This window comes from Pyricularia oryzae, chromosome 2 (assembly GCF_000002495.2).
Source record: "Pyricularia oryzae 70-15 chromosome 2, whole genome shotgun sequence".
In the NCBI taxonomy this organism is placed as follows: Eukaryota; Fungi; Ascomycota; class Sordariomycetes; order Magnaporthales; family Pyriculariaceae; genus Pyricularia; species Pyricularia oryzae.
In genome coordinates this window covers 1641978-1662032 of record NC_017850.1, presented here as the reverse complement: position 1 = coordinate 1662032, position 20055 = coordinate 1641978, and the positions used below count along the sequence as shown (strand labels likewise).

Below are 20055 nucleotides of genomic sequence, written 5' to 3'. Positions count from 1 at the left end.
AGGCATCTAGGCAAGTACCTGGCTTGCTGGCTACCCCCGGAGGTTGAAGGTGGGCACCGTACCAGTAGCGCCGTACTATTAGCCATTTGGGGGGTGGGTGGGTGACTCGACCCGACGTAATCAATGCGGGCAGGTGTGGAAGTGGGGAATGCTTGTGACATCCATTCTAGTTGGAATGAATTGGGCTGGCGACCTGCAACGTTCCTGGGCCCTGGCACGACGGGCTGGCTGGCTTTTCCAACCCCCAAGCTTAGTCTGTGTCAGGAAATGTCCAAACCGCACTGTGCAACTGAATGGGAAGAAACTCCAGGGGACAGTGCAGTTTACCCTGTGACGGGTGCATTGTCTGTTCATCCCCTGCGCCTCTAACCCAAGCGCCTCACTTCAACTCACAAGCTACCTGCCAGCTGACGTAGGACGTCATTCGCGCTGACCCGGCCCAAGTCATACACTGTTGCGGCTGACGTTTTTTCGTCCCAGATTGCCTTTGTCTCTACTTGTTGTTTTTAAGATTTTGCTTATCCTGCCCATCTCAGGTAGGTTTGCTGGATGGGAGGAACCTGGGCAGAAACGGATAGTGGGCAATCTTCGCGCGACATGCGTCCATCTTGCGTGATCTGATTTTTCTCAATCAATAAGTTCTTCCATAAATAACAGTCGTCCACCTGATCGATGGGGAGCCATTTGGAGGGGCGTGCTTTTTACCCCGCTGTACCGCCTGGCAACTGATTGTTGAGACCCCCCCCCCCCCCCCACGGATCCAAATGACAGCCGGGTCCGGGGCTCGACTCTAAAGTGCGTGTACGAGAGTACGAAAGTGATTATTACCTCAGTCCAATACAGTAGTACATTGTACCTAGTTGGACCCAGCCGGAATCGCCGCAGTACAGTTATAGACAAAAAAAGAGAGGCATATAATTACATGGATAACTTACGCATAAAATAGGTACTTACCTCTACCTACCTAGGTCTGACGTACGTGGTAGATTGGAGAAGCGGGAATTCGGATTACCGTTACCCCCGCCATCGATTTCCTTGGCTCCATATCTTTCGGTTTCCACTGGAAGATTTGGGGTCAGCTGATAGCACCATGCGGTCTCCTGCCATTTCAAGCCATGTCCAACTTTGATATGCGAGCGGCCAACAAAGGCACCATATCCTTGTATGCCAAGTAGCTGGAGATCAGCCATGCCTTGTGTACGCCATGGGCAGGGATTCGGTCGCTGGTTGCTCCAAAAATGTTACATCTTCTTTACTTTGTACTTGGTTTTGCGCGATAAGTATTTGTGTCATCATCTACTCTCAGCACGGTGTCGATTGGGAATGAGCTAGAATAGTTGGGATACTTGTGGAATGTCTGGATAAGTAACTTTTTTTCCCTTTTCCATGGCCCCCGGAGCTGCCGCCGATGTGCCATGTGGTCAACCTTGGCCGGAATGGGGACCTCCGTACAAATACAATGTAGATGGCTCGGCCGTCAAGGAAGGTTGCCCAGGCGGATTAGACGTTCAAGTCAGGATCATGACACTGCATTTATCGATCTTGGCCCTCGATCTGTTGCTTTTGTTCCGGTCACTATGCGTTCACTCGTTGCACAATGTGGATGGACGGTTCATGCCCATGACGAGAACGAGGCCAGGTGTGAGCTTATCACCTCAACCTACGCTAGACTAGAGTAGCTGCCGTCACAAGGAAGGACAGTTTACGTTTAGTAAACATCAGATTGATCTGGCTCTCTGAGTTCTGTTATCCGTTGCAGTCCCGCAGGCCAGCCAGATCGATTGCACTACGTCTCAGGGAGCGAGGGAAAAAATGCAAATTTGAACACGCAAACCAGATGATAATGATAGTGGTAATTTCGACAGAAAAAAAGTGCGCCTGAGCCGTGGTCTCTTTAGAAAAAAAATCGAACAATGTTATCGGTTCATGAGACTGTTACTTCCAGAGCTGTTGTCGCTCATCGCTGGCAAAGAGAAAAGAAAAAAAAAACATGGGAATGTCGTCATCAAATGCCAAAACTTCCCGGGGGTATATAAAACTACATCTTGACGCCTCTTGCGCTGACTTCTCCCTTCTCGCCAATATTGAGTAGCACGCGACACGAGGGACAGTACCACTTCGTCGTACGTGCTGGGGTCGCCTCCAATTTGACGCACTCCAAGTGAAACCATTCATACTGGCAATTCTGTGAGAATCGTGTGTTAGTCGCTCGCTGTTCCCGTTGAATCGGCCAAGATAACTGCAGTCCACCGTGTCGGGGGGTTTTTTTTTCCTTTCTCACTCGTAATCCAACATCAAAGCGTCTTGGTTAAGGGGGCAGGCTGCCTTACCTCGTTCTCGCATGCAATCATGGTACCGAAGCTGACCCCGTTGCACAAGCAATACCGCGGTTCATCAGGGTCAATGACATTGCCCTCATCGTCAACTTCAACCTCTACATCCGTCTCCATTTGTTGGCCCCTCTCCTTTTTGAGCTTGCTTGCCGCCTTGGTCACCTTTGGCGCTGCCTTTCGTCTGCCAACAGCGCTGCTGCCACCCGAATTGGTGCGACTGACAACCCCCGGCGCCGGCCGCTTGATTCTTTTACCTGGCTGCCTCTGGGGCTCCGGCACCGGCGCAGGAGTGTTACGCGCCGTACTCTGACGTCGGGTCCTGTCCGATGCTAAAGTTGGCGGCTCTTGACTCGCCGCTTTTCCTCTAGATGTCGGACGACTGCTGGTGACGGGGCCTGGGGTGCTCGAACGCGAGGCCGGCGGCTTTGGTACGGTAGTCTGTTGTGTTGACGCAGCCGTTGCAGCCTCTTTCTTTGCAGCTTGACTCTTTCTGGTCTCCCGCACGGGCGGGAGAATGGGAGTCGTGGACTTCTTTGGTGACGGCGGCGGTACTGAGAGTTCGGCTGGCGGCTTGACAGGCACAGTTGTGGTTGTTGTGCCGGCTGTGTTCGTTGGTTGTGATATATCTGGCGGTGATGGCTTTGCAGAAGGGGTCACACTCTGCTTCTCCTTGGCTGGCTGTGATGGTGGCACTGGCGTTTGAGAAGACGCAGTGATTGTTTGTGCGGACGATGGTTGGCCGTTCTGACTGACTCCAGATGACTGCTGTGGAAGAGGCACGGGAGTTTCCATCTTGGTGCGCTTGGTTGTTGCCGATGGAGGCTCTGCAACAGTATTGCTCTTGTCGGCGTCAGCTTCGGTGGCAGAGTCCCGTTTTCTCTTGCGCCCACCGTACTTTCGCATGGTTTTGTTATTAGGGGTCTCGGCTGCTGGTTTTTCTGGAGCGTTCTCGCGGCCCTGGGCCTGCTGGGCATTGGGGTGAAGTAGAGCATTCACAGTCTCTGCCATCCTTCTAGCAGACTCCTCGGCTTCTTCAGCTGCGAGACGGGCAAGGTTCTCTCTCTTCAACTTCTTAGCCACGTTAAGTTTCAAGCCACGGTTGTTACCCTGCCTGTCTTCTGCAGCCAGAGCGGCATCCAAACTCAACGCTCCCATAGGTGCATGCTCGACACCGTTAGCGTCGGCAACCAAAGTAGGCACAGCAGGTTCAAATGGCTTCCCCTGCTCCTCTGCCAGCTGCTTTGCCTTTTGATAAGCTTCCGGTCCACGCTCCAGCATTTTTAACTCACGCGCAATCATTGTATCACTAGGATGCCATTGCGCATTCTTCTTCATACGTTTCCGCAGTCGGGCAAGCTCCCAAGGGGTCAGTTGGAGCCAGGGTAGATCGGCACTGCCGATCACAGCGCCCTCTGGCGGTGGCTTGAGGAGTTCCTTTGGTATAGCAGGAACGGGAGGCACTGGTCTAGTGGTGCCAGGGGTCTTGGAGTCCTTGGGCGCCTTAGGAGGCTTGGGAGTCTTGGGCTGTTTCGGGGTCTTGACGATTTTGATGCGTGGCTGGGGTGCCGGCGTAGCACCAGCGGGCTCCTCTTCCTCCTCGGCCTCACTCTCAGAACTGCTGTCAGACGAGTTGCATGCAGCGTAGTCTAGATCGTAGGGTGGGAGCACCTCTCCGGGAACGGTGATACGTGGTATAGGACGGCCCCTCCCCTTGCGGCCATCGCCGACGCGCAGTGAAATTTGCGGGACGCGATTGGTTTGCGTCTTGTTGGTTGTCATGGAGCTCTTTGCCTGCTCCTCGGCCGTCGGGTAGTTCTCCAACATGGTCTGCAGCTTGGCTAGAATCGTCTTGGCGCGTAGGTAGTGGCGGGTTGTGTTCTCCTGCATCCGCACCGCCTCAGCATGCGAGTATGTACGCGAACTTATGGCATGATTGAGGCATTCCGAAATGTCGGCCCTGAGCTGTGCAGGAAACGGGCGCTCTTCGGCCGACATGCCGGGTAGCTCTCCCCACTTTTTGGTCAAGCCGAAGAGGTTGCTCGAGGCGTTGATGTATTTCTCGTCGAGTTCACCAATCAGAGTAAGTGAGCGCGTCATATCGGCCGGAAGATACTCGGTAAAGTCTAAGAAATCGGTAACGGTTGCCTGCGCATCGGGGTCGGCGCGCATGTCGAAGGATTCCATATCTAGGCGACTGCCTCCAGGGCTCGGGGAATGGAGGACGTCGTCTATCGTTCTGGACACGACCTGTCGAGGAGAGAGCTGCTGGTCCTGCTCCCCCAAAGACTCTGGGCCATGTCCCGGCGCCTCGGTAACCATCTTGTCGCCCTGCTGCACGAAACGGCGGTTGGTTGCGAGACGAAGATGAGGTTATGCGTCGCGTTCGAGTTGTGTCGTATTGACTTTCGAACAAGCGTAGCCGTCTTCAGACGCGAAGTAATGCAAGCTTACGGGTGGGTCCAAGTTGGGACCGGGGTCTATTGCGACGTTGTCTGAATCCCATATCAGTGGGGGCGGTGGATCCGGATGTTTGAATGCACCGTGATCAGGTTCGACCAATCAAAGCAGCCAAATTGGCGGCAGGCCTGAGGTGCCAAGGTGCATAGGTAAGGTACAGCTTAGAAGGTTCCGCATTACCGTTACAAGCTACCTACAATGTTAAAAGGTTGCTTTGAGGTTCACTTTGAAAAGCAACAAATTCTCAGGCTAGCTTGAGGAGCAGTTGGGTTATCAACAAGCAAACAAAACCAGTCAGTTTCTCAGAGCTGGCATAAGATATCGCTTTCTAGAATCATGTACTCCATATCTACCAAGACGATCACCTAGCCTTGTCAGGCACGTAGATGGGTGGGGTAAATGAACAAATACAGAGTAGGAATGTGAGAATAAATAAATAAAAGACAGGTGCCGTTACAGGAGGATTCTTGACCTTATCCTCTACTTCGAGGCCAATTTCCGTTGGCAACCTCTGATCCCAAGTGATTTTCATCGTCGTTATCGGCCAAGAAAATAATTAGGCAAGGAGAAGCAAAGATATACATTTTCAACTATTTCCTAGGCCCGGGCCCTTATACGGAGTAGAGCCACAGACATCTGCCCGTAAAAACCACTTGCAGTCGAGATTGTTCACTCCACGATGAGGCCCAATCCCAAGCCAGCAAAGAGTGAAGCCACGGCCCATACCAAAGAATACATGGCAGCTCCAGCGAATTCCACCCCAGCGATTGTTAAGCCACACTGCATAAAAGTCCGCCCGCCACTGATAAACATGACCACTAAGGTTCGGAGTATTACAGTCTTTGTCTGAGCTGTAAATCCCCAAGCATTGAAAAGCAACGTCTCTCCTAGCGTCGCAGAGACAGGGTCGAACTTTTCGAGCATATCATCCTCAACAACGCGTCCTGTGGCAGCCGCTGGCACAAATATGAATGTACGCGCCGCTACCCCGAACGCCAACGAAAGAGCAATTGTCCAGATAGTGGCTTCGAGAGTCTTGGATGGCTCGATCGATGGAATGCCCGTAAAGTTGAGCAGCAGGATGCTCCTCAAAAACGGCCCGTACGCGAAAGATAGCGTCAGTGCATAGACGGCCGATACCATAAGGGCAGTATAAGCCTGGATTGGCCTGTCCACCAGCAAGATCCGGTTCGGGACATTTGGTGCAGCTAGATGCGCTGCAGACAGGGGGCGTAATAATGCAAACGGCACGACGCTGGACAGAACATCGATCGAAAGGCAAGTTGCTGCGGCTAACGGTCGCATTCCATAGAAAGTGGAAAGCAGGTAGAGCTTCAACGGCGGAGGGGAGAAGTCAGCAAATTTGTTCGCACCATCAATGCTTTGTCGCGGGGATGTCGACTCACTGTGGGACCGTGTGATAGAACGCTCACTGCGGCGAGGTCGTAGCTATCGTAGTTGCCGAACCATCCTATCCCCAGTTCAAGCCTGAAGAGATTTAGAAAGCAACGTTAGTCACGGCTCCGCAGCCGACCCAAGTACACGTGCGCATGCTTACACTCTCCAGATCAACAGAGAAGCGCCCTGTGTGCGCGACAGCGACCTCGAAAAGGAAAATAACTGTTCGCTTATCCACTGTGCTATGCTTCCATATCCGACGGCCGTCCACGCTAGACTGAGCACGACGACGAGGGGGAAGCGAAGCGCCGACGGCAGGCGCGAAGTCTTCTGTCGCGTCGTCGACTCCAACATCAGGCGCGCGTCTTTGCCGGACACCAAGTCTCCGGTCGGATCTGAGCTTTCGACCGCAGCGGTCGGGACCCGGATTGGAGAAGACATGTCAGCTTGTCGCGTTGCTGAGTAGTGGTGGCTGACGCGTTTGTGAGCTGGAGGCTTTTTTTTTCCTCTTTTTTTTTTGCGATCCTTCTCCCGAGTTTAGGCAGGTACTAAACCTAGACCTAGTGCACTATACCAGCGCGCTGTGCCCAGTAATTATAAAACTGGTTATCCTCTTGGTTTAAGGGAATCGAATTCCAAGATGATCGCCCTTGGAAAAGTAACAACGCGCGCAACTCTCCAATAAGCTCAAAGTGATTTTCACTCAAAGCCAAGTGTTTTCTGCTGTATATTGTCTAGCAACCAAAATGTGTGAGGAGAATCCATGCCAGTGACGTCGTTGTGATTTTCCAATCGCCAAAGAGGGGGACGACAGCTCGATTGGCCAGATGACTGACTAGCACCAATCGACAGCCCCGCAAACAGCTAAACACCCACCACTCGCGGCCGCATCACAACGTACGCGTAGTTTACAAGATCCATCCCTTTCTCGAATAGCCACCATCAAAACATCCGCGATTTTTTTTCTTTCCAGCTTTGAAGGATCATAAATATCCAATACAATAATTATGCTAAAATTTGCTAGCATAACCTATTCTCCGCGATCCGTCCCGCTTTTCTCTTTCGAGAAGGGCCACTTTGGAAGGGGTTCAGCGGTGAGAAAACCGCTAGATCTAAAGCGTGTACTGTGGACTTGTGGCAGGGTGGATAGGGTCAAAACTGGAGGAAGAAAAAAAAAATTCGCCTCTGCATGGGACTACAAAAAGTGCGGGCCCAACCTCGGAAGGTCCCCTTTTTGATATTTTCCCCAGGACCCTTCCTTTTTCCCGAACAGAGACTTTCATCCTTCTTGGTAAGGTATCCTAATACTTGTCTAGGTACTTAACGGCATGCCTTTTCTCTTTACACACAAGCACTGGAGCTACAAGCCCTTGCTCGAAGCATCATCATTATAATGATCCGTACATTCAAATTGTCTTCAAGCACACGTTTCTGAGTATCCAAAAGAACACCTGAGAGAGCACTTGGTATATGGATCGATCTATACCTGACGACCGGTGTGAACACACCCGAGACATTCGGGCCAAACGAGTCGTGCGATTTACTCAACTTTGGATCTCAACCAGAACGATATGGAGTAGATGATCCAAGGCTTAGAGGATAGTCCTCTTGGCCGCCATGCCGATCCAATCATCTGCCATCCATCCTGTCTGCCCTGGCGTCTCCTCTTCCATCTCGGTCGTTTCCTCTTGAGGACTGATCATCCGTCTCAATGACGAATATGGGTTTGTTTCTGGTTAAAATACCGAGCCAGGAGAATCTTGCCGCTACAAATACTGGGGTCTCCCGGATTGTCAGTGGATTTCATCAAGTGGTTTGGAATTTCTCCATTTCACAGCATATAGACCATCTGCAAGTGTAGGTTCTCATAGCGTAGACGCTGGTTTCTTATTTTGTTTGGTTTTTTTTCTTCTTTTTCTTTCTAGGTTCAATCCTGAAACGGGCGTATGCCCTGTACCGATTAGGTGCTCGTTGACGCTCTGTTGACTCCTGCTTTAACCTCATGGAAACATGTCGCTCCCCATGCTATACTTCAGAAGGGAGCCGGCTGTCCACTCTTCGGTGCCAAGAATATCGGGTCAAGGCGAGCCACCTGGAAACCAGGCTCAATATAGGTTTTACAAACGAGAGCGATTCTCCCTAGCCTATTACTACCGAACTCCGCGTGCGAAGAACTCAGGCAGAAATCGATCGACCAGTCTCGCTATTCCACTTCCATGCGACCGAACACGCCATCATCGTCATCGTCGCTTCGAGCCCGGTATCTCGAGTCATCGTCATCGTCGTCCATCGTACTATCAGCGCTCTCTTCCATGCTGACATCGCCACGGTGCCGCATCTCGCTTTCGAGTCGAGACCCTCGAAGGAAACTTTCAGGAGCGTGCCTTGGAAAGCTGTTGATGAACCCTGCTCCGGCTGCCTGATCGAGGTACTGTGCTGGAAGCGGTGGGACTGGAGGGGCGTCCGGGGGGAGGTGCACAGAACGATGGCCGTTGTTGCTGTTGAAGCTGCAGCTAAGAAGTTCAACGGCAGCAGCGAGATCCTGATCCTCCTGACCAGTGGCATTTTTGCCCGAAGATAGTGGACGGTGCTCTTGGCTGAGCTGGCGGAAGTGGCCCCCATGACCGAACCCGTGTCCATTAGGGGCGCTGCTCGCCAGAGATGCCACGGACACGGCCGACTGGTATGAACGACCAAAGCCACTACCATTGCTGTAGCGTTTTGATATTATATTATACGACCCGTCCAACTGAGGCGGCGGTGTCGTGTCGGCCGAGCTGCGCCCATCCATCAGTTCAGAGTAGCCCGAAGCTGCTGGGGATGCAGAATCCCGATCGCTAGCGTACTCGTTCGCTGGCTCTGGTGGAGTCGTCATCTCTGGCAAGTTGTTCATGGTTACGAGCACAGAGGCCGCTTCAAGAAGCTGGACCTGCTGGTGCTTCGATATCAGAAGCTTGGAGGTATATGACCATTCAGGAGTGTGCTCCCACCTGGACGGGGTGCATACAAGTCAACATTTGGCCCTTTACACAATTAACGAATACGGCCGCCCTGCCGCAGTTGCTGCCTCGCCGGCCGCGCATGCCAGAGGCCATCTAGGGGTGGGGTAGGGTGGAGAACGGGGCACGAACAAATGCTTGGTTAGGCAACTGCTATGCTTGTATCCTTTGCCGCACTTGTCGCAACGGAGCTCAACTCGGTTTATTTTCCTGCTGCCTCCCTCTTTTACCAAGGGCTGGCCATCACTAGCACGACGCATCCTGCCGTCCTGGGACGGTGTTTCCGGGTCGTCGGCAAGGGTCTCGAGCGGGTCGTCGTCAATGGCACTCTCCAACGTGTCTAGGTTACCATCCTTGCTCTGAACTTCGGCCTCCTTGGACGGGACTGAAAGGCTGCCAGCCTGTTCGATAGGGAGGCTTGCGGCCAGCATGGCGCGGGAGATGCCGGACTTGGTCAGGGTGTTACGGCGCCCGCCGATGGCAACTGGTCCTACGGATGTTTTCTCCCCCACCAACTCAGCCGCTCCGCTGAGCGCCGCCGCAACAACTGCAGCACTGGCAGCAGAGCTCGTCATGCTCTTTCGACGAGTGACACGATGGCTAGCATTGAGGGAGGCGCTCAAAGTCGAGTAGGAATTCGTTCTCGTATGGGTTTGTCGAGTGATCAACGAAGCTGAACTTTGTGTGGTTGGGATCGGAGGGCGGTGCGTCAATGGCCTCGAAGTTTGCATTTCCTGGTGAGAGTGACGAGGACGAGGCGCGTAAGCACAAGTGGCCGCGTAATCATGGAGCTCGCCGTTGGCGCAACGGTCTCTTCGAGCCCTGACCAAACTTTACCACCTCTAAACCGCCTAGTCACTGGAGTGATCGACGCATCTCTCGTACCTTTGAGGAGGCCATCGCCGAAGTTGGACAGCGAGGGGTGGATACCTCGGGGTTGTCTTATGATTCACTCAGGACAAAAGTAGGCCAGAATCTCTCTCCTCGCGCTCCAATTCGCGAGAGAGAGCCGAAGCAAGTGAACAGCAGAGCGGTCAAAGACTTTTTTGCAGGAGAGAGAGTTGGAGGAGGGAGGAATAGAAAAAAAAAAAAAAAAAAGAGACCAAAAAGTAAGAACCACTAGCGTTGGTGTTGCGGTTGTCTGATTTCTCGGTTTTTTTTTGGTGTAGCGGATCGGATTGTGGTGGCAGCAAAATGCGGGTTGAGAAAATATTATGGAACTTGGGACCAACCAAAGTCAGCTCCTCCCCCGGAAGCAAGGGCTTTTACGGAGGGACACAATGAAATCAAAAGCGCCGGTCCATCCTTGACTTTGTCCGTGGGTGGATGGGTGGGTGCACCTGCCCAATAGTAGGAGATAGAGAGAGCCAAATTGTGGGTTTGAGACACACGGGATAACGCTACCTGGACCGAGCAAGTTACAGGTAGGTACCTTGCCTACCACGAATGCCTTGGAATGGGACCTGCCCAAAGCTAACCTGCCCATGCCGGGACTGGACTGGGGTGGGTGATTATTTTAGTACACAAGAGTTGAGCTCAATCAAGGATGCATGAGATGTAAACACGGCGCCTCAGAGTTCGGCCCTATGTTGAACCACGTAACAAAAGTTTAGGGCAGTTGTACCTGGCGACGTAACATGTACGCAGTACGAGGAATCTCAAATACCAGAACTGGCACTTAAATTTTGCTATGATTATCATTGCCACTTGAAGAGACAACTGGCCAGTGAAATATTTGGGGACCCCAAAAAGGACAATCTGGATGGAGGTGGGGAAAACAGACTGTGAGATATCCGTACCGTACCGTACCACTGTCCTGGCCCCAACATAAAATTCAGAGCCACAGAGGAAAACAGAGCGACCAGTGTTAGGAATAAATATACCCCTAGGTAGTTGTCATAGCGCATTTTGGGTCGGGAAGCAGGCCAAGCAGCGCGGTCTACTTTTTTTTTTTTTTTTTTTTTTTAACAACTCACCTGACCAAAAAGCTGCAGGTGAATCTAGGACAGACAGAAGGGGGGAAATTAACAATAGTAAAGCAAAGTACAGTACGGTGTAGGCAATGTACCTTAATTGACTTTGCTCGTACAGTTAGAGTACCTTGCAGGCACTGTCGATTCTTTACGGATCCATGGCTTTCCACCACGTATCGACGTTTATATCTTTTGTAGCGACAACGGCCCCCTCACACTTCCCCTCTTTAAGGAGACCGATGCATTGAAATTATTGCTTGCTTTACATTGCGACCGACAACGCCGGACGCCCTATCTGCTGAATAGGCCACTTGTCGCTCCGGGCTTGGCCAAGTACTGTTACTGGACCGTAGTCGCAATTTTGAATTTTTTCATCTCCCTTCTTTTTTTCTTTTTTTACCTATCAAAGAAAAGCACCCTAGCCAATCCCGGATTGGAATGTGTCACGCGTTGCCATTTGGGACACACCCAAGATTCCCCCCTTCAGCTCAGTACATATTAGTAGGTAAACATCAGCGCCTCCTTTTTTTTTTTTTTTTTTTTTTGCCTCCTCCCTCTGGTCCATGTATCCTACCCCTCTTTCTGTGCCTACCCGTTTGGCATTATCCAGCCTAGCCGAAGAGGATGCGAAACGGTTGCAGTCCTTCAAGCATCAGCATTGTCCACATTTGCACAGCCTCTAGCAGCCGGTGAGGGGTTTAGTCGACCGACCGATTTGAGGAGTAACAGTTGCTGTTGGCTGAAGCTGTGCAGCTTTGGTTGGTTGGTTTCCTGGGACCGTCTTTTGATTCAATCTACGGGTAACTGGCAAGCTGGGCATCCGTTTATTTGAACGTAGTTGTAAACATATACTGTACTGTACTGTACTGTACACACTATACAGTACAACACAGTGAAATGGAATTCTCACCCTTGTCGGGTGGCCTGTTCATTTGATCGATGATCATCGGGATGGATGATTGATGGGGAAGTGGAGAAACCTTTCGGGTATTGCTGTAACGTTGGGACTCTTCTGGCCTCCGTCACAATGGACCTCTCTATGTCTGTTAGTTACCTACCTATCTAGTTTCCCTTGTTGTCCTTGCCATCTTTTGGGACACTTGATCGGTTCGGATTTCGGTAAGAATACCAAGTGCTCATGTAAAGTAATAAATGTGTGAAACAGGAAACACTTTCCTGGGGGGAACGGCCGGTTTGTACACCATGGACAAAGTTCGCTTCAAGCCAGGTTCAACAAGTCCCAGCCCAAACGGGCGCGAAACCAATCATGTATGTACACCCACTTTTTTCTTGTCGCTCGATCTCCGCTTACCACGGCCGACCACTAGTTCTACAGAGGGACTATCTAGTTCTACTACAGAGGTTTGGGAGGTTCCTGACTTGTCGAAGCCCAGCCAGTTCATACCGCGATTCCCAGTACTGTGGTATGATGGGCAGCGCTGCATTAGCCAAGGTACCAAGACATTTCCGTACTCAAGGTGCTACGGAGTACGTGGTAAGCACCGGCTTGCCGTACGGTACGAATAGGACGGTGCTTGGCGAGGATGTGCACAGTCGGAAAGCTTTCACCGTGAATTTGGATCAGATCAACCCCCCCCCACCCAGCCAGGTGGGCCGTGGTAAACTGTGGCCAACAGATGCCCAGCACTGGATTGCAAAACATGCATTGTCCGCCAGGTACCCGTGGAAGCATTCCCGCGGGCAGATCTGGTCCAAGCCTCGCAAGTCAAACGCTTACCCATGATGATTTTCAAATTTACCTTCAAGTGTTTCGATGATCGGTACTCGAAAGGTTGAGAACAATGCTGCCTGTGTTTGTTGTTCTGTTTAAATACATGTCTAAGCGTTAAATAGGGCATGTCTGACTTGTTCTAGACGAACCAACTCAGCCGCAATTTTGTAGCCTGCTGAAAAGTGGAGTTGGGATTACTGTTTGCGTGTCATGAAGTAGGTATTTAGCAGACAGACAGACAGGCAGTAGGAGAGCCGGGTGGAGGGAAAAGAGGCGCCAGGCCACTGAACCGCCCCGAACCACATGGGCCAATCATTAAACCACGCGAAACAAATCCTCAGAGAAACGTAATTACTACATAATTCAAACGGCTTCGTCGGTAGACCGAGCTGGACAGACAGGGGACATGCCTCCTTGTGCCCATCGATCGATGCTAGCTCGGGCGGCACGGGCATTCGCCAAATGGTCCAACAGTACGGATTACCCATTGTTGGAAGATGATGCTCAAAGAGGCAAGTAATTGAGATCATTTCAGCCACCGGGCAAGACTACAATTTGGCATTGGTAGTTGTCTAAGTTGGCTGGGTAGGTTGGAGGTAAATCATATTTTTGGGGTTTTTTTTTTTTTTTTGTTATGCCAAGATCGACCTTGCTATGTTGAAATGACAGTTACCCAGCTTTACAAGGCAGACTGGGTATGCAAGTCATTTCTTGGTATCTACCGTACGGTCGTACCGTATGCGCATGCAGTGAAGAGAAAACTCGCCGACAACTGATCTGCGTTGGGGGTGGCTCTCTTCAGCCGTATTTCATATAATTGTTTTACGTGGTGGTTTAACGCAATGCATCGAAGGGCCTAGATTCTTGGGATCGACAGGTGCTTTGCCCCAATAAAAAAAAACAACGACGCATGTCAACCTTCTGGGGACGGGCATTTGTTTCTCTCCACTCAGCTCAGTCAATTTTTTAATTTCCTATTTCCGCCAGTCTTACGCTGTCACTGGTTGTTTGATTTTGTCTTTGCTGTGGTGTCTATTCCTACTAAGATTGTACCTTGCATTTGCATATGCTCCCTTGCGCCTGATTTTGTTGTCTGTGTGTCTACAGTACGTTTTCAGTCTGTATTCCGCCGTCATCGCTACTTGTTGCACTCACAAAATGGGATCGACCTCTGGGGCGTGCCAATCCCGTTTGTCGTACGAGAAGAAAAAAAAATCCGGAGGATCGGCGAAGCGCCCTCTCCGTTCGGGGTTTTTGGCGCAGCCGGCACGATTTAACCAGTCAGGTACCGAAGTACTTATGGAGGAGTACTGCTATATACAGGACAAGTGCTCGTAGCTAGCGCCCATGAGGAAGGTCCACAGGTGAACTTGAGTTTTGCTCTCACACTGTAACTGTTGATCTCCGTCCTCGTCATGCCCAAAAAAAGCAGCTGGACAGTCCTGGTCCCGCCGTGTACCCCGATCCCCCGGTCTCTACTGCTACTGTATAATTTTGCGTAGAATTGCCTTATTCAGCGGAGTGAGGAGGGCGTGGTGAGCGAAGCGAACCACGTGCTTTGAGCGTAGTGTTCTTTACTCTACCTCGCCGTGCAGGGAAAGTTTCTCGGCCTCTCATTGGTTTAACCTGCTTTGCTCCTATTGGAGGATCTGGCAAACTCAAAGCGCAACTGGTCGAGAGTTTTAGCGTCGATTTTAGCGTAAAAAGTGAAGTTATTCGGAAGGAAATCACCACGTAACTCCTCACTCCGCTGACGCCTTCCCAAACAATCGGTTGTTCGGTCAGGTTATTTTTTTATTATACCGGTACACTGTTTACATAGTACGAAGTAGTTTCAGTGCTTAGACTAGACCCCCTGCGTTGCAGGTGGACAGAGCGCTCCATGTATTTTACCAGCCACATGGCTTTTCGACAAATAGAATTGGCCGTAAAAAGCGCTCCTTCTAGTCTGAGGTAGGGATGGGGACGGTAGTTTTATTTTTCCGTATTACCGAGGTTTCTTAAATCATTTTTCAGGGGCCGGTTTTAGCCCTGAAAGATTGAAAAATAACATTATGCAAAAGCCTAAATGGGTCAAACTTATACGTGTAAATCAGCCATAGTTTGTCATCGGGTTGGGTATACGTAGGTAGTTGACTGTAATAACACATGGGTTATATACAATGACAACTGGGCGGCGAACACATATCGAGTACGTTCTTTTCTGTTTGAACGCCGCCATAGCTCTTGAGCAACAAACGAAGAAGCAACATACGAAAGCACAGGGATCCTTTCACGACTTGGTTGTATAATTGTATAAGACGTTCTCGCCTTCAAACCCGGATTGTATTATATTCCTACTTAGGAAGACATGGCCGTATAGATAAGATATGGCGAACCCACACTTGGAGCTCTGAGCGCGAACCTCAACCCACATGTATTAAACCTCCCGTGTGCTTAGGCATGTGACCAGGAAGATGAACAAAGTGTGCGGGTAACCTCAGTTGACAAGGTATAGCGACCAAGGTATATCAAGAACGTCCAGCAACCCAAGTCGCCAGCGGATCGAGTCTTAGGGACAGGATAGAAGCTCTCCATAACAAAGAGCGACAGGTAGAGAAATCTGCGGTCACCATGTCCCTACATCCTGGTCTGTGGAGGAGAATGTAACGCCGTGATGATGATTGGTTGGTGGTGGAATTTGAACCGGGCCCCTTTACGCCTGGCTAACCCGCCCAAAAGACAAGACCTGGCTGATGCCTCGACAGACACCTAGCAGTTGCTGGTTTCAGCGTTTCCTCATGTCGACAAAACGTTTTCCTCGTAATATTTCGAAGCTGCACAAAGATATATCCCTTTTGATACCAAAAAACGCCGATGATGCCCTCTCGAAACTCAAGAACAGAAAATCCGCTTGCAGGTCGTGTTAGCGGGGACAAAACAATTCCGAAAAAAGCGCCGTAGAAACAATAGCACAGGCAAAAGAAAAGGAGGGTTGCCGGCGGTTTTAGAGCCAGTCTTTCAGTCGGTATCCATGCCATCCACATCGTCTGCGTCGCTTCCCCACTCGGCATCGTCCTCGTCGTCGTCCTCGCCGGCGCCGACCGTCCTCTCCACGACGGTGTCGATGCCACCATCGGCCCGCACCCGCTGGCGCACGACCTCCTTTCCAAAGAGCTTGCTCTTGCCCGCCTTCTTGGACAGCTTGGCCTTCTCGACCATCTCCCCGACCGACATCTCCTCGACCTCCTCGACCGTGATGCCGCGCTCCTCGGCGATGCGGCGCTTCTCGGAGCCGCGCAGGCGCGGGAGCAGGTGCTCGTTCTCGGCAACGAGCTTGCGCGCGGCGGCGACCTCGCGCTCGCGCTTGCCGGCCATGCGCTTCTTGTAAAAGACGCGCTCGCGGCGGGCCCGGATCTCGGCGATGCGGTCCATGGCCTTGAGCGTCTTTTGGAAGAGGTCGCGGTTGTAGCGTATGGGGACGTTGCGCCTCGCCGCCAGCTGAAGCGTTGAGTCGACCGTCATTTCCTTGCCGGCCGCCTTGCGGAAGGCCTTTGTCCACTTGAGCTTGCGGGGGTTGCGCTTCATCTTGAACTGTACGCCGGGGGAGACAAAGTCGTCCAAAAGTTAGCAATCTGTCGTTTGACCACATCGGTCTCGTCGTGTCACCCAGAGCCAGGGTGATACTGACGTTTTTGTGGCATTTACTCCTGCAGAACCGAAATACCCGAGCATCGTTCCTGACGAACTGTATGCCCTTGCCTGGGTAGGCCGGCCTGGAACAAAAATAGCACGTCTCGATCCTGAGCGGCACCGCATTAGCATTGTCCCTATGTATTTCCCATGCAGTCGATAATAATGCTGTCTCTTACCTCATATTTGCGACTGGAGGATGTCGGGCTGTTTGAATATGAAGAACAAGCGCTTCACTATCGTGCCCGTCCAAACCAGATGCAAGGCCAAGGTCCGCCGCTCGCCAACACCGACTTTTTTTTTGGTGGGGCTGAACTTTTTTTCGCCGCTGCGGGTGGAACGGAATTGAGTCGTTATCTTATCTTGGTCCAACCAGAGTCATCCGCGCCGCCTTTTAGTCGCCCGACATTAGTCGGCCGTTGACGCGACCCCTAGTCTCGTGGTTTGGACGTCCGGAGCCGACCAAAATTCTTCTGTGCCATCGTCAACATAATCAGCAAAGACCACTCTACACCGTCGCAAAGGACTTTCCAGCAGCGCTTCAAAGTGCCCAACCACCCTGTACACAACAACAAGCTTCTTCTTTAAAAAGAAACATCTTTTTATCATGGCCTCCACAGTTGGACTCGTCGCCGGCGCTGCCGTCGCAGCATTTCTTGTACGATTATCTCCGTTTCCCGGGTTCCGTTAAACTCAGTTCTGCGCAATGTTCAAGTCAGTACTGACAAAAACTTTCGCTCATAGGGTCGCGCAGGCTACGTTGCATTGAGGAGGTCTCGTGGTGGCGTGGGCGCCATGGGCAAGGCATTTTACAAGGGCGGTTTCGAGAACAAGATGAACCAGAAAGAAGCCTCTCTGATTCTATCACTGAAGTGAGTGCCTCATGGCTCCCGACTTGCTCCGTCTCAGAGTCCAGAAAGCTCTAGAGGAAGTCATCTCACCGAAACAAATAAACATCACTGACACTAACATCTTCTCAACAGCGAGCGGAGCATCACCAAAGACAAAGTGCGCAAGGCACACCGCACCCTCATGCTGCTGAACCACCCCGACCGAGGCGGCAGCCCATACCTTGCCACCAAAATCAACGAGGCCAAGGAACTACTCGAAAAGCAGGCTTCGTAGCGACAGGCTGTTTCAAAATAAAGACTGCTGGCTCAGCTGCTGCTATGACCAGTCTGCTACCCATCAGGCATTGGCTGTACTAATATAGAATATCAAACCACAAAACTGTATCAACAAACCCAATCATGACGGCAACGGCGTTTGGAGTCGGAGGAGACGACGGGCTCTTGCATTTCTCTGAGACCCTTTGGCTGGACTTGTATAGATTTAATGCTAGAACCATCTCCCAGCTAAGGCCTTGGCCTTATTCACTATTCCACCAAAATAGAGCCCCAAGTTGGGCGCATAAGGAACAACCGCCCGCTTCATCATTTCTACATGATGAGTAGAGTTGTAAGCCCGCCCTTGACCACTGCAGTATGTACTCAAGTCGAATCATATCCGTTTGCACGGGGCAAGACAACAGGGTTACCGCCGTCGTTCGCTTCGTCAGAGCTCCAACCACCTTCATTATCTACCTCGTTCTCTTGGAAAGGCCGCTCGCTGACGAGTAGGTTTGGTTAACAAGGGTCTTTGGCATCGACATTGGTCTTTTACCTGGTGGCAACTCACATCTTCTTGCCCATGGCCCTATCAAAACTCTCCTGTCGAGTCACCTGGGCCATTGCGAGCATGGCCTGAAGAGTGTACGTAGCATCGTTGCCTGCGTTGTGAAGATACCGATGACGTATCTCTAGGCTTTCTAAAACACGACTCAACTTGGTTGCGTTGGACTCCCTGCGCCAATGCTGAAACATGTGCGCTGTGTCGACCACATCAAAAATTTCGGGCACTTTGCGCGCATCGTAGTTGACCTTTTCGAGATGCTCTACATCGGCCATTATGTCGTGGCCAACGAGTACAACACAAGCATCTCTGTAACCAGGCCGGCTCGGCGAGGGCATGCCGATATGAGAAGCCACTTGCTGGACGATATTTGCCCTGGAAACCAGTTGCGACTGTCCAAAACTGAAGTTCTGCTGGTTGTTTGCCACATGCTGACCGTTCGTGGCCCACGCGTTTTCCTTTACCACATAGTGGTGCGACTTGATCATGCTGAACCAATTCTGGGTCTTGTCCCCGGCTGGTATGCCCCGGAGGGAGGAGGTGTCGATTTCGGCAATGCCGATCTCGGTGACAATGTTGTGGTTCAGCTCATAAGTCTCGACATCGACACAGGCGAACTTGATGTTGGGGGGAAGTTTTGCTTGTGAGTTGCCAAGGGTAAGATTCTGCAATTCTTGGACTACAGACTGTTGCTTGCCCTGGCGAAGGCCGAGATAGCGTTGTACTCGTTTGGTAGTTAAGCCCCATTTTTGACGGTCAGCAACTCGCTGGATGGCTCGCTTCTTCTTCTTTGCATCCCCTTTTTTGAACGTCTGCACGTTGCTCAGCCCTTGCATAAGTTCCCGGAACTGCTGCTGGGCCTGGGGTGTGACGCCGTTGAAAGGGTTATCTTTGGGAAGCGATTTGAGTTTGGGAAGGGCAAGAAATTCCCCAAGGCTAGCTGTGCGGCCGAGGAAGCGAGGCCGGGGTGTGCCGCCCAGCCCGAACCGGACCTTGAACTTATCCGCGTTGGTGCCGATGGGGATGGTCAGGTTGATACCGATAGCGGCGTTAATATATTTGAGAAGATGCTGGAACTGTTTTGTCGGAACAAACAGCACAGGCGATTTTCCGGCCTCTGGACTCTGGATGTAGTAAAAGTCCCAGATTTGGTTGTCATAAACCGCCGGCGTCTGAAAGTACGGAGAGGCTGCGGGTCGATTGCTATTACCAATGAAATTGACCGGGTACTTCTCAACAAGTGACCATGGAGTGAATAACTCGTCCCGTGGTGCAAGTTGACCTTGTCCCAGACCTGTCCAAGTGGTGTCTTGAGTCCGCCTCACCTCATCTGCCATCACATCGTCGACATCTAGGTCGCCGGCAGTGGTGTTCGGCTTCTTGGGGCGCAGCATATGGCGATATCCAGACCTCGGCTGCTGCTGTTGCTGCTGCTTGGCCATCTGGGTCTTGCGAAGGGTCGGACCGTCTGAGCTGTTAGATTCATCGCCAGTCCTGCCTTGCTTCTTGGGCCTTATCGAGATATCCTGGGGTCTGCTTGAACAGAGTCTGGTCGGTTGGCCAGCGAAATCATCAGAAATTTTCACCGCGCCCATGCTCCATGCGTCCACGGCAGCGTCTTGATCTGGTCCCAGTATGTTGGGATCCACGAAGATGTCCTCGCCGTTGAAAATGGATTCAAGGATGGCACGATGGCCTTTAGAGTCCTTAGCCATGTCTTTTTGGGATGGCGGTAGGAATCTTTCTTAGCTAGGCGGTTGGAATTTGACAGCCTAGCACGCCGAGGCGACGTCGATGTTTCTTCGACGGGCTGGGGAAGT

At 51.6% G+C, this 20055-nt stretch overlaps 7 protein-coding genes across 7 annotated transcripts; 2 read left to right on the top strand and 5 right to left on the bottom strand.

The window, feature by feature from the left end:
* Positions 1 to 1733: 1733 nt before the first annotated feature.
* On the bottom strand, positions 1734 to 4754 carry MGG_10164 (uncharacterized protein). Its single transcript, XM_003713755.1, has 2 exons — positions 2331 to 4754; positions 1734 to 2185 (listed from the first exon to the last, which is right to left on the bottom strand). The coding sequence occupies exons 1-2, from the start codon at positions 4650 to 4652 to the stop codon at positions 2039 to 2041; spliced, it is 2469 nt and encodes an 822-aa protein (XP_003713803.1). The 5' UTR covers positions 4653 to 4754; the 3' UTR covers positions 1734 to 2038.
* A 335-nt stretch (positions 4755 to 5089) lies between these two features.
* Positions 5090 to 7035, bottom strand: MGG_10163 (uncharacterized protein). Its single transcript, XM_003713754.1, has 3 exons — positions 6349 to 7035; positions 6197 to 6278; positions 5090 to 6122 (listed from the first exon to the last, which is right to left on the bottom strand). Exons 1-3 carry the CDS (start codon positions 6627 to 6629, stop codon positions 5460 to 5462), a joined length of 1026 nt encoding a protein of 341 aa, XP_003713802.1. The 5' UTR covers positions 6630 to 7035; the 3' UTR covers positions 5090 to 5459.
* A 931-nt stretch (positions 7036 to 7966) lies between these two features.
* On the bottom strand, positions 7967 to 10408 carry MGG_10162 (uncharacterized protein). Its single transcript, XM_003713753.1, has 3 exons — positions 10073 to 10408; positions 9320 to 9921; positions 7967 to 9178 (listed from the first exon to the last, which is right to left on the bottom strand). The coding sequence occupies exons 1-3, from the start codon at positions 10085 to 10087 to the stop codon at positions 8392 to 8394; spliced, it is 1404 nt and encodes a 467-aa protein (XP_003713801.1). The 5' UTR covers positions 10088 to 10408; the 3' UTR covers positions 7967 to 8391.
* A 1955-nt stretch (positions 10409 to 12363) lies between these two features.
* MGG_15585 (uncharacterized protein) lies at positions 12364 to 12957 on the top strand (the record flags this gene model as incomplete). The annotated part of the gene is made up of 3 exons (XM_003713752.1): positions 12364 to 12429; positions 12521 to 12655; positions 12838 to 12957. 3 exons carry the CDS (start codon positions 12364 to 12366, stop codon positions 12955 to 12957), a joined length of 321 nt encoding a protein of 106 aa, XP_003713800.1.
* Positions 12958 to 15107: 2150 nt separating this feature from the next.
* Positions 15108 to 16880, bottom strand: MGG_10160 (ribosome biogenesis protein RLP24). The gene is made up of 3 exons (XM_003713751.1): positions 16744 to 16880; positions 16563 to 16674; positions 15108 to 16465 (listed from the first exon to the last, which is right to left on the bottom strand). Exons 1-3 carry the CDS (start codon positions 16746 to 16748, stop codon positions 15893 to 15895), a joined length of 690 nt encoding a protein of 229 aa, XP_003713799.1. The 5' UTR covers positions 16749 to 16880; the 3' UTR covers positions 15108 to 15892.
* Positions 16881 to 17171: 291 nt separating this feature from the next.
* Positions 17172 to 17689, top strand: MGG_10159 (mitochondrial import inner membrane translocase subunit tim-14; the record flags this gene model as incomplete). The annotated part of the gene is made up of 3 exons (XM_003713750.1): positions 17172 to 17222; positions 17309 to 17436; positions 17548 to 17689. The coding sequence occupies 3 exons, from the start codon at positions 17172 to 17174 to the stop codon at positions 17687 to 17689; spliced, it is 321 nt and encodes a 106-aa protein (XP_003713798.1).
* Positions 17690 to 17839: 150 nt separating this feature from the next.
* MGG_10158 (QDE-2-interacting protein) lies at positions 17840 to 20001 on the bottom strand. The gene is made up of 2 exons (XM_003713749.1): positions 18242 to 20001; positions 17840 to 18172 (listed from the first exon to the last, which is right to left on the bottom strand). Exons 1-2 carry the CDS (start codon positions 19948 to 19950, stop codon positions 18055 to 18057), a joined length of 1827 nt encoding a protein of 608 aa, XP_003713797.1. The 5' UTR covers positions 19951 to 20001; the 3' UTR covers positions 17840 to 18054.
* Between the last annotated feature and the right edge of the window lie 54 nt (positions 20002 to 20055).

Coding starts and splice junctions, on each gene's coding strand:
- MGG_10163 (XM_003713754.1), bottom strand. CDS start 6,629: ATGTCTTCTCCAATCCGGGTCCCGACCGCTGCGGTCGAAAGCTCAGAT. Junction 6,279..6,348: donor TCTCTGTTGATCTGGAGAGT/GTAAGCATGCGC, acceptor AAATCTCTTCAG/GCTTGAACTGGGGATAGGAT. Junction 6,123..6,196: donor TTCTATCACACGGTCCCACA/GTGAGTCGACAT, acceptor CCGCCGTTGAAG/CTCTACCTGCTTTCCACTTT.
- MGG_10158 (XM_003713749.1), bottom strand. CDS start 19,950: ATGGCTAAGGACTCTAAAGGCCATCGTGCCATCCTTGAATCCATTTTC. Junction 18,173..18,241: donor AGGGCCATGGGCAAGAAGAT/GTGAGTTGCCAC, acceptor CCTACTCGTCAG/CGAGCGGCCTTTCCAAGAGA.
- MGG_10160 (XM_003713751.1), bottom strand. Junction 16,466..16,562: donor GGAGTAAATGCCACAAAAAC/GTCAGTATCACC, acceptor CCCGGCGTACAG/TTCAAGATGAAGCGCAACCC.
- MGG_10162 (XM_003713753.1), bottom strand. Junction 9,179..9,319: donor AGTTGCCTAACCAAGCATTT/GTTCGTGCCCCG, acceptor CACCCCGTCCAG/GTGGGAGCACACTCCTGAAT.
- MGG_10164 (XM_003713755.1), bottom strand. CDS start 4,652: ATGGTTACCGAGGCGCCGGGACATGGCCCAGAGTCTTTGGGGGAGCAG. Junction 2,186..2,330: donor TGATTGCATGCGAGAACGAG/GTAAGGCAGCCT, acceptor CGATTCTCACAG/AATTGCCAGTATGAATGGTT.